General features: G+C 30.1%; 3 protein-coding genes and 2 long non-coding RNA genes across 9 annotated transcripts; 3 read left to right on the top strand and 2 right to left on the bottom strand.

The window, feature by feature from the left end:
- Positions 1-88: 88 nt before the first annotated feature.
- LOC107064574 (uncharacterized) lies at positions 89-2,796 on the top strand. 3 transcript variants are annotated; one of them, XR_016177162.1, is made up of 4 exons: positions 89-788; positions 1,100-1,585; positions 1,919-2,088; positions 2,232-2,796. It is a non-coding gene; the product is annotated as an uncharacterized LOC107064574 (long non-coding RNA). The 3 variants fall into 3 exon arrangements; XR_016177163.1 differs by lacking the exon at positions 89-788 and having other exon boundaries at positions 797-1,585; positions 1,905-2,088; XR_016177161.1 differs by lacking the exon at positions 89-788 and having other exon boundaries at positions 801-1,585.
- Positions 2,724-5,285, bottom strand: LOC107065243 (uncharacterized). 3 transcript variants are annotated; one of them, XM_089174280.1, is made up of 7 exons: positions 5,127-5,285; positions 4,891-5,049; positions 4,673-4,781; positions 4,158-4,271; positions 3,926-4,081; positions 3,797-3,850; positions 2,724-3,668 (listed from the first exon to the last, which is right to left on the bottom strand). In XM_089174280.1, exons 5-7 carry the CDS (start codon positions 4,065-4,067, stop codon positions 3,376-3,378), a joined length of 489 nt encoding a protein of 162 aa, XP_089030406.1. In that variant the 5' UTR covers positions 4,068-4,081; positions 4,158-4,271; positions 4,673-4,781; positions 4,891-5,049; positions 5,127-5,285; the 3' UTR covers positions 2,724-3,375. The 3 variants fall into 3 exon arrangements, with proteins under 3 accessions (XP_089030406.1, XP_089030405.1, XP_015174237.2); XM_089174279.1 differs by having other exon boundaries at positions 4,911-5,049; XM_015318751.2 differs by having other exon boundaries at positions 4,673-5,049.
- A 160-nt stretch (positions 5,286-5,445) lies between these two features.
- LOC107065256 (uncharacterized) lies at positions 5,446-5,915 on the top strand. Its single transcript, XR_001475590.2, has 2 exons — positions 5,446-5,609; positions 5,687-5,915. It is a non-coding gene; the product is annotated as an uncharacterized LOC107065256 (long non-coding RNA).
- Positions 5,916-8,287: 2,372 nt separating this feature from the next.
- On the bottom strand, positions 8,288-8,803 carry LOC107065263 (histone H3). Its single transcript, XM_015318783.2, has one exon. The coding sequence runs from the start codon at positions 8,737-8,739 to the stop codon at positions 8,329-8,331; it is 411 nt and encodes a 136-aa protein (XP_015174269.1). The 5' UTR covers positions 8,740-8,803; the 3' UTR covers positions 8,288-8,328.
- A 739-nt stretch (positions 8,804-9,542) lies between these two features.
- On the top strand, positions 9,543-9,993 carry LOC107064462 (histone H4). Its single transcript, XM_089174278.1, has one exon. It carries the CDS (start codon positions 9,619-9,621, stop codon positions 9,928-9,930), a length of 312 nt encoding a protein of 103 aa, XP_089030404.1. The 5' UTR covers positions 9,543-9,618; the 3' UTR covers positions 9,931-9,993.
- Positions 9,994-11,452: the final 1,459 nt, after the last annotated feature.

Raw genomic sequence — 11,452 nt, 5'->3', positions numbered from 1 at the left:
CACAAATGGTCCTTGAATACAAATTTTCAATTGAGTTCTATTTAAGTTCATGACTATCGTGATTCGTGACACTCTTATTGTATAATATAATGATCAATTATCATTGTATATGTCAATTTCGTCATTTATTGGGCATTGATCAATTTAATATGAAACACTTTTTGATAGAAAATTCCTCGAGCTATAATTGAGTGTCATTTTAGTTATGAAGAAATATGTATTTTTATAGAAAATTCTATAGAAAGTAATCCTTCCTAGTTATGTAATTTTAAAGTATTCTATTTTCTTATAAGTTTTAATAAGTACAACATATGTTCATGAGAATTACGTTTTATACTAATTTATCACATTTCTAATTAATTTGTAAATTTTATTTTTGATACTCCAGTAACTATTGTTTTCCTTCCTACATATTTTTATCTTTACTTAACCCCTCAGAACATATGTCTCCCATACCACAGTCGTTACCACGGAGGATAGATACCAGCCGCGGACCGCGGTATTCATAGTGCACTCTTATACTGAAGTCCGCCTTAAGCATGGTCTTAAGCTAGCGTTCACATTCATAGACGCAATCTTAAGATATGCTTAAAAGTTTGATATTAGCCAAGATGTGCAATTGGATAGATATTCATAGTCATCGCTTAAGACGATCTTAAGAATTACAAACAGTTTATGAATTCATAGTCAAATAAGATCATCTTAATAACCTTACTTTTTACTCAAAATGAGAGTTTTTTTCAAGTCAACATTTTAGTAGACTTAAGACCATCTCAGTTAACATTGAGGTTAGGATAATTAATTGATAATAATAAATAATAATCAAAAATTAATAAATAATAATTCAAAAATAAGGTTTAAGTGATAGTTTAAAGTTAATCAATTAATCATAATTTAAATTTATTCAAATCAATTTCAATTAAAAATTAATTAATTTGAAAAAGTTGTGAAAACAATTAAGTAAAGAATGGATTTTTGGAATTACATAACATCAATGTTGATGATAATATTGATATTGATTCAGATAATGAAGATATAATTATACGTGCTCCAAAACGCTATATTCGAGATATACAAGATCCTTTTGATTTTTATTTAGATGTTGAATTTAAAAAGCTATACAGATTTGACAAAAACAGTATTATGTTTGGAATATTACCACTAATAGAACCGAATTTATAGAAGCTATATTAGAAAATGAATACCGCGGATAGTGCCTTAATTATACTAGAACTTAACTGGTCTGGTTCTCGTATAGGGAGAAAAGGCGCTAGTGTATCACGTCGGTAGAGCACTATAGAGATGAGTACTCTCATCCGCCATTTTCACTCCTCGAGTGAGCGGAAGTTTTAAAAAAACGTATGTAGTGAGTGTTAGTCTGAAGGTTTTATCGTTATTTTTTGCAATTTTTTTAATTATTTGTGAATGAATGAAGAAGAAATTTTATTGAAATCGTTTAATAGTCATTTAATAGTCGTAAACAACTATTAATATCTGTCTGAAAACATATTGAAAAATACATTTTCAATAAAAATTTCTAAGCTCGCTACAAAGATTTTTGGGCTTTGTCTTGCAAAAATTGAAGGTATGTTTATTCTTTTTGTATATAAATAGAACGATCATAGTACTGTAAAGTTTACAATTTCTTATTTTAACGTTTACTTGTAATCATTTCTAAAATCATATTTTACGCAACAGAATTAATTATTTTACTTATTACTATCATAAAACCTATAAAACATAACTTCTTATTGACTTGCATTATTCACAAAAGTTACATATTATTTGTATCATTACTTAAAATATATACAGCAATAATATTATCTTTTAAAAATATGTTTCACTTACATTTAAATTACATACATATAGGAAAAAAAGTATATAAAAAATATTTTGTTTCATAGACTTCAATTTTCAGTGCTTCAAAAAGAGAAGATGCCGTGCTGTGCTACAATTAATTGTAGCAACAGATCAGAAAAAGGCTTTCGGCTGTTTACTTTCCCGGCAAATAGTAAACGAAAGTCGATATGGATCCAAAATATGCGAAGAAACAATTGGAAACCAAGTTCTTTTTCTCACTTATGTGAAGTAATATGTAGTTTTATTTTTGAAACATTAATTGTCTATTGTTATTGATTTATTAGTTATATATCAAAACATACTAACTTTTTAGCATGATTTAATTTATTTTTCCAACGAGAGGTGTTTTTAAAATTGTTTATTTCTTATAGGTACACTTTGAAAATTCTTAATTTGAAAGTAAACGTGCAGATGGTTGAAAAAAATTGAAGCCCAATGCTGTTCCTACATTGTTTAATGTACCAAATCCACTTCCAAGGATTGAACCACTTCCACGGAGGTCAACATATAAAAAAAATAATAGTGATTCTACTCCAAAGGATGTGCAACTAGACAAGATGATACCTTTTCAACCCCAAACTATGGTTGAACAAGCATCAATTCTTACAACATCAAATAATGTGGATATAATAGAAAGTGATCCAAAAAGTATATTTAAGAAGAAAGATACAAATATATTATTAGAAGAGCAAATTGACAAACTTCAGAAAGAAAATGAAGATTTGCGTAATCAGTTACAACAAGCAAAAGCAACATGTTATGTTATACGTTATTCGTGTTTATAAATCAATCACTGAATAGTATTTTGTAGTTTAATCTATCTTTTATTGTTAAAAATAGAAAGGTTAAGTACTAACATCATCTATCAAATAATTTTTTTAATGAAATTTAATACAATTATCAATAAATAATTCAATCTCGCTTGATGTCAACAAACGTGTTTACTATACAAAACCATACTGGTGTCTTCTCTGTAGGAGCAAAAATGGCGGATGAGTGTACTCATCTCTATAGTGCTCTAACGTCGGTACGTAAGGCGCATATCGCTACATATTGATAGGGACCCTGTAGGAGGGACGCGCCGAAGAATTTTGGGGGACCGGAACTTATGTAGTCATGTGATTACGCGCGAATGAATCAAACATTTTAAATAGTATAAAAGTTGTATATAGTATAGTGAATAGTGTAGGGGGTAGAATGGTGAATTGGTTTGAAAAAATTATGAAATAATGAATTACATCAAATACAGAAAAAAATGAACCATATTTAATGATAATTAAAAATTTATAATAAAATAGAATAGGTTACACAAAAAAATTATTATAAATTCAAAAAGAAAGATTCAATTAAGTTTGATTTGATAAAAGGCATTACAGTATTTTGAAATTTCAAAAAAACTTGTAGGAATTTATACAATTATCTACTATATATATTATATTTACAATTATTATAATCATTCGTTCAATTTGTTTTTAATTTCCAATATTAATAAGATAATTAATTAATTAAATTTAATTAATAATTAAATAAGATCTTATTTATACGTACTTTTTGTTGTAAATCTTTAATCTGCTTTTTAAATTGATTTCGGAACTTTGTATGTTCTGTTTTCAAAATCTTAATTGTTTTCAGACTTCTACTTAACAAAATTTTTAATTTTTTAATTGTATTAACGCAATCTTTGTGATCTCGACCTTCACTCGAATTAATTTGATCACAAATACTGTCAATTTCTTTAAACATGAGTCCATTACTTGCATTTTCAATACTTTCAGATGAAGAGTGTAACAATTTTTCATTAGTGTCACCTGCAAAATTAACATAAAAAATACTATATTAGACAATATTAAACTTCTAAATACTAATTTATACTGTTAAATTTACATATTACATTTCTAAAATAACTTTACTATTGTGGCTAAAATTAGTGACTTACATGGTTGTGTTATTGTGGCATGCTCTTCGAGTGTTACATTTAACAATAAGGTACCTAAAAAGGTGAACGTTTATTTTTTTTCCTTTATTAAAAATTAAAAATGTTTTTAATTGTTATTTATTATAATACTTGTAATATCATTTGCTGAAGTTAAAGGTGACGAATTGGATTCCACACAGCAAGCTGAATTCTTTTCAAGTACTGAACTAGCAGTGGAAACATTTTCTGATATTTTTGTTGTTGATATGCTTTTTGCATCTTGTTTGTACATAATTTCTTATTGAGCTACGAAGAATTGAAATAATTTTTAAATAAATTGTAATTGTAATTGAAACGTACTAAAAATAAGACTACTATTTACCTGTAATAAAAGTTGTAGTAGTAGAAGAAAGTACATTTGACAAATAAGAATTATTCATTACGTCTCCCAATACTTTTCTTTTCAAAATACTTTGATTAAAAGATAATGTAATACCTGAAATAATATATAATGCTACTACATACCCACATAACACGAAAGGTTTTGAAATCTTTCAGTGGAAGTTTCATAAAATATTTCCAAAAAATCTTTCAGAAACCTTGCAGGCATCATTCTAAAATATTTTGAAAAAAATTCATAAAAGATTTTACAAAAATATTTTAAAAACATTTCTAAAATATTTTGCTGATAGAGTAATCTTTTGCAAATCTCTAAACGCGGACATTTTCACCTTGTAGAAAGATTTTTTAAAAAACTTTTTGAAAGGTTTAAAACTTTTTAAGAAAGTTTTTAGAAAATTTTTGTGTTATGTGGGTATTTATAAGAAGTAAAATGTACAAAGTACAATATTATATATAGATATCAAAATAAAATTCAGAATAAATTTAATATCTTACCTTTTTTATCTGTTAAAATACTAGATTGGATAAAAATAGTAGGTACTGCAGTGTTTTTTAAACGCTTCTTTCCTTCTACTATCTTCCAACAGTCTTCGGAAAAACGTTTCTACAAATGATTTATTTCATTTAATATTTATTAGTTTAGTTTAAAATCAATTAAAAATTAGTATAATCAGACAAAATCTTATATCACATAAAACTGAATATTTTTTCACATTTTCAGCTACAACATTACTATTTTGCAACCACAATTTTCGACTTTCTTCTTTTTTTGGAAAACGAAAAAATTGACGGTCTTGCGTAGTTCTTGTTGAACTTTGGCAGTAATTAAGAATACACTGTCGAACCATGATTATTCATCATAAACAATAAGTCTGTAAACAAACGATAAGTTATAGGTTAGGTTTGTACATTTATACTTGTAATTATTAAATGAATAAATTAAACTTACACTTATAGAAAACTACTAAGTGCTCTCGATAATTTTATAGTTTCTATTTTCACTTTATATATGCACTTGGTTATCAACAAAACAATTAAATATAAATATCATAATAAAAACTATAAGTATTCCAAACTTAAATTGTTCACAGCCGTTATTTATACATACTAAAGATAAACATGGCTGCGCGTTGCATCGGAAGCTGTCCCCAAAATTTTCAGCCAATGGCACTCTAGCAATATGTATGGCGCGTCCCTCCTGCAGGGTCTCTACATATTGATAGGGATCCTGTAGGAAGGATGCGCCATACATATTCAGTTCATGTGCCATTGGCTGAAAATTTTGGGGGACCGCTTCCGATCCAACGCGCAGCCATGTTTATCTTTAGTATGTATTAACGGCTGTGGTTAGTTTAAGTTTGGAATACTTATAGTTTTTATTGTGATATTTATGTTTAATTATTTTTTTTTTTTTTAGTAGTTTTCTATAAGTGTAAGTTTAATTTACTCATTTAATAGTTACAAGTATAAATGTACAAACTTAACCTATAACTTATCGTTTGTTTACAGACTTATTGTTTGTGATGAATAATCATGGTTCGACAATGTATTCTTAATTACTGTCAAAGTTCAACAAGAACTACGCAAGACCGTAAATACCTTATACCATCGCGTAGGTATAATCGCAAAAATTTATAAAATTTTAAGCAAACAAATCTCAGTTCGAGTAAAACTATAACCATGTACCACATTGAGAAATAAAAATATGTTAAAATAAATCTATTTTTTAATTGTTTTATATATTTGTCTTATTATTATTATTATTATTAATATAATATATATAGTAGATAATTATATTTATAAAAATTGTATAAATTCCTACAAATTGTTTTAAAATTTCAAAATACTGTAATGCCTTTTATCAAATCAAACTTAATTAAGTCTTCCTTATTGAATTTATAATAATTTTTTCGTGTAACCTATTCTATTTTAATATAAATTTTTAATTATTATTAAATATAGTTCATTTTTTTTCTGTATTTGATGTAATTCATTATTTCATAATTATTTCAATGTTTGAATCATTCGCGCGCAAAATCGAGTTCCGGTCCCCCAGCAATGTACATGGCGCATCCCTTCTATAGAATCCCTACATATTGAACTATCCCTGCGCCATCTACCAATAAAATTAATGTAAGTTATATACATTCATCATAATACAATGTTAAACAATTCCTAACCTATCTTTTACCCATTACTGTTTATAATCTTAGATAATATTTAACTTATTGTTAGAGCATCTGCAGTCAATAAATAAGTGCATTATTTTTTAATAAGATTATAATTAGGTGTGAAGATGATATGAACTATAGGCAAAGGAATTTTTAATAGTACTCATTTCAACGAAGAAAATTCTTTAAAAAATATACATAAAATATTTACCTTCTGATTTAAGTCCATGTTCCCAATGATCAAACAGAATTTTTCCTTTTTTTCTCCGTATTCTTGTGCCTTTGTCTTATTTTTAAAATAATTAACTCTTTACGGACGGGACGCTCCAACGCGCGAGTGTCTGCCTGGACGGGGAGGCTTGGGAGCATTTCGTGGGACACCAGATACACATGAAGATTTATTTACAACAATTATATAGTTCATACTATATAAACAAATGATTGCTAAATAATTTAAAACATATCTATTAGACTTTTTATTGATAATTTCAATTTTATTTTTTTAAATCTTCTAGAATGTGATATTTTTTAAAACAGTTGCCTATACACATAAATGGCTTTTTCGGACATGTATCACAGTAGAAACGTGTTTGTTTCCTTCCTCCTTTTATTTTCCTATCTGAGCACACAATGCAGTCCCTGCAGTTTTTATTGTCGTCATGACGAATGACGTATAATAAGCAATCATTTATTCTTTCTAATTCACTAGAGGTAGACGGTTCCGTATTCCTTTGAGATCCGTCACGAAAATCGCTAACGAATTGATCGACGACGAGGCGTCGCAAAAACTTCAGATATGAAGTTGACTTTCGATTGTTTTTCTTCTGTATGCATTTGTACATTATATATGCATTTACAACACACATTTCGAGATCCAAAAAAAAATTGTTTCCACTACTTATTTGATTTTCTCATAAAACAGTAAGTGGAAGTATATTGGTCGGCCCTATCCACCTCACCCATGTAGTTATTATAATTTATTATTGCAATGGGTTTTTCCAATTGGAGAAATCCACCACCGCGCATTCTTCTGTTTAATTGTCTTGTTGCACTTGTATCCCAAGTACTCAGCAGTGTAACAATTCTATTATTTTTTTCAAGATAATAACAAAATTTCATCAGACTTATACGCAGCAATTTTGTTATCAGAAAATATTGGTTCTTTTATTACATCCGGAATGTATATACGGTTATATCTGTAGTATACTAAAGGCAGATGTCCACGTTCTAAATATAACGTAGATCCTACTTGCTTGGGCTGCTGTCCACAGACACGCGTCTAGAAGATAAAAATGTTTAACAGATGCGGCAGTGCTGTCCGCAGACAGCCGTTCACAAAAGGTTATCCGCAGAATGAAGATATATTTATGCTAACATATTCTTACGAGACATCCAGATGATTCTAGATTACTAATAAAATTATGAAAATCAATTCTTTGAATCAGTTTCATAAAGAACAGAATTTTAGGGTCAATATCGACATTGTTTACATTAAATATTTGAAAAGAAATTGATGTAGATTACAAGATAAAGTAAAACATTCCTGACAAATTTTTCCCCGTAGATTAAAATTATCAGAGTAAAATGTTATTTTTTCTACTACATTACAAAATTAGTTATATATTATGAAAATTAATGACTAAATTAAATGTTTTGTAAATAAAATTACATCCGAAGTAGTTAAGTATGAAAATAACGCAGAATTACTTAAATAATACGTCTAGTTTAGAGCTTAATAAATTAATCTGACTACTAGCAGTAAACAAATTTATAATTTAAAAGTCAACGAATTGCGAAATTTTATCTAACTAAACATTATTTACTATGGGTAAATATATTAATTCTACCTTGTTGAAATTGCATCTACCAATGTAACTAAATTGAAAAGTGGTTTTATATTATATTTTTGAATCAGATTGAACCTCTTATTAATAATGTGTTGGCCCTGAAAAGGGCCGGTGGACTGAATTTCAGTATTATTTAAGCTCTTTCTCCTCGGATTCGTCGAGCCAATTGAATATCTTTGGGCATGATGGTAACACGTTTAGCATGAATAGCACAAAGATTAGTATCTTCGAATAAACCAACCAAGTAAGCTTCACTAGCTTCTTGAAGCGCCATCACTGCTGAACTTTGGAAACGAAGATCGGTTTTAAAATCTTGAGCAATTTCACGAACGAGTCGTTGAAACGGTAATTTCCTGATGAGTAGTTCAGTACTCTTTTGATAACGACGAATTTCACGAAGAGCAACAGTTCCAGGCCTGTAACGATGAGGCTTCTTAACTCCACCAGTAGCAGGAGCACTCTTACGTGCTGCCTTAGTAGCCAATTGCTTACGAGGAGCCTTTCCACCAGTCGACTTACGAGCTGTTTGCTTAGTACGTGCCATAGTTAGGATAGAACGATATCAACTTTAACGACGCACAACGAAGAGTATAATGCCGGTAGCTGGAATCACCTCCTTATATATACTGCGAGATCCTCATGCTGCTCCCTGATTGGACGATGACTCGATGGTGGGGGAAACTTACTGATGACCGTACAACTACGCGGGAAAAGTGTCGTAAGTAATATGACCAATACTAGGTGGCATAGAATATAGTCCCGAAATACATATATTAGCTTTAAATTGTTTAATTTAATTAAAAAATAGAAACTGTAGATTTTACCTGAAATAACTGGACGTTGTTTTGGATAAGCATATAAATAAATGTTATTATGCACAAAAGTTGTACAAAATAAAAGCTATAGAAAATACCGAAATTATTTATGGAAATTAATATATAAATATATATTAAAATAATTATAGTTATTCCGTTTTTATCTCTTCTTGTACTCTGAAAATCAATATTCTGTTAATTGTGTTGTTTTATCGGATTTAATCTGCGGATCAAATTTCCATTTTATATCTAAATTACTCGCTTATAAATTTATATATTATTTAATTAAAAAAGGTAGTTTTGTATTTCTATTATATTTAAACAGATCAATATAACTATTTCAGGGTTTAGCTAATTATTTCATGATTTAACAGATTTTATAAAAAAATAACGTCAATACTTTCACTCTGTCTTTCCCACATCATCCGCCGTACTAATTCTTACCGAGTCGCTAAGTTCTCCGATTGGTGGGTTACGTTTGGTGGGGGAACAAGTCTACCTTCCAAGTATAAATACCACGACTCAACAGTTGCGAAGGCAGTCTCTTGCGAGTTGAGCTTTGAGGAAGTACTTTTTTGTAATATTACCACAACTTACAAATCTTAAATATGACTGGTCGTGGAAAGGGAGGAAAAGGATTGGGAAAAGGAGGAGCCAAGCGTCACAGGAAGGTTCTTCGTGATAACATCCAAGGTATTACGAAACCTGCAATTCGTCGTCTTGCTCGCCGAGGTGGTGTCAAACGTATTTCTGGATTGATTTACGAAGAAACTCGTGGCGTGTTAAAAGTCTTTCTGGAAAACGTTATTCGTGATGCAGTTACGTACACAGAGCATGCCAAGAGGAAAACCGTAACTGCTATGGACGTCGTCTATGCGCTTAAACGCCAGGGACGTACTCTTTATGGATTTGGAGGTTAAATGGTGCAGTGGCGCAGATACTTGTCATCTTTTGACAATGATAACGGCCCTTCTTAGGGCCACTATATTTATCTTAATGTAAAGGAATAATATCTCTGATCATATTTTATGTTAAAGGAGGGAGGTAAGGTAAAATTTTCGAAGAAATTACTTTCTTTTTTCATAAAAAGTTAGTATAATAGATGTAGGATGTTAACAAATTTTTAACCCCTTGAGCTTGAGGCCCTTTTCGTTCAGGCGAACCAGCAACTCGAGAACAGTCAGCTGCTCGAGAGTAATCAAACGTTCAAAAGTAGTAAGTAAAAAGCTGTCAACTGCTCCTCCGCTAATTTCATGAATTTCTTACAATGAATGTAATTTTAAACATAATATTCATATTTCTGTTGAACAAATCCTGCGATAAGCCTATGAAATAAAATATCATAGAATACGATAGGCAGTAGGTTTCGTTTACGTCTTTCGAGTGTTAGACAATACTTGTGTAAATATGAGATAACAGAAAAACAATATTTCTCAAAAACAAAATTCATTAGGCTTAACCTCATTACAACCCTTCCCAAAAACATAAGCTTTTTCATTGTGTACATTGTGTCGAGCGATACAATACATTTGTACCTCAGAAGATGACCTACAAAACCGAAATAAATACCGTTATTGCTCAATCTACCGCATCGATTTGAGTGGTGCCTGAGAGGCACCGCTGTAAGAGCTAAAATTATTGTATACGATTCCAAAAAAGGACAGTTTTAAAGTTATTACAGAATACATTAGTCAAGGTAAAAGCCAGTGTTGCTGTTAGTTCTAGTTAGTTGGTTTAATTTTGTAGTTTATTTTGTACGGATGGCTTTGACAACGAATGAATTTAAGTAATAGTTTTTTTGAAGTGAAAACTTAGAATCGGGGTGATTTAAAAAATTGAAACTCTGTGGTGAACGGTGGTGAAATGGAAGTAAGAAGAAAAAAAGAGACAAACATAGGCTTGAGCCTGCGAGAGAATGAGACGGAAAAAAATGTAGCGCGGCGACTAAACAGCCCCGATACTAAGGAGAGAAAAAGAGACAAACATATAGGATTGAGCCTGCGAGAGAATGAGGCAATATAGCTATATAGTTTTTCCTATTCTCGTATATTAATGTTTTGCATTTATACACCGCTAAAAAATCAGTATTTTAATCTTGCTATAAAAAAACTGTGGAGGAAGAAAAAAATGTAAATGTAAAATATAATAGGCTAATTTTCGATTTTCGAAGAGGAACGTAAGTAGTAAAGATTATTAACCCTTTGCATTCCGTTGTCGCCGCTAAGACGACATTAACATTCTAAACTAATAGCTCCGTTATCGCCGCTACGGCGACACGGTACGCCGGCATCAGTGATCCCATGCGTACGATGATTATCGTACGCGTCACATAATTTGAAGTCTTGTACGATCCAAAATTCAGCCTGTACGATAATTTTCGATTGCGATTTTGATTCGATATCTCGAGAAGCTTGAAGAAGAAACAACCACCACTGTACGATC

The sequence above is a fragment of the Polistes dominula genome, unplaced genomic scaffold, assembly GCF_049000335.1.
Source record: "Polistes dominula isolate Pdom_NZ unplaced genomic scaffold, Pdom_raw_medaka contig_168, whole genome shotgun sequence".
Lineage (NCBI taxonomy): Eukaryota > Metazoa > Arthropoda > Insecta > Hymenoptera > Vespidae > Polistes > Polistes dominula.
Note: the sequence above shows the minus strand (reverse complement) of the source record. Positions and strands in the feature narration are given on the sequence as shown.

What these genes read in the sequence shown, in the direction of transcription:
- LOC107065263 (XM_015318783.2), bottom strand. Translation starts at nt 8,739, where the DNA reads ATGGCACGTACTAAGCAAACAGCTCGTAAGTCGACTGGTGGAAAGGCT.
- LOC107065243 (XM_015318751.2), bottom strand. Translation starts at nt 4,067, where the DNA reads ATGTACAAACAAGATGCAAAAAGCATATCAACAACAAAAATATCAGAA. An exon ending in TTCAGCAAATGATATTACAA is followed by an intron (nt 3,851 to 3,925) that starts GTATTATAATAA and finishes TCACCTTTTTAG; the next exon opens with GTACCTTATTGTTAAATGTA. An exon ending in TGCCACAATAACACAACCAT is followed by an intron (nt 3,669 to 3,796) that starts GTAAGTCACTAA and finishes TTAATTTTGCAG; the next exon opens with GTGACACTAATGAAAAATTG.
- LOC107064462 (XM_089174278.1), top strand. Translation starts at nt 9,619, where the DNA reads ATGACTGGTCGTGGAAAGGGAGGAAAAGGATTGGGAAAAGGAGGAGCC.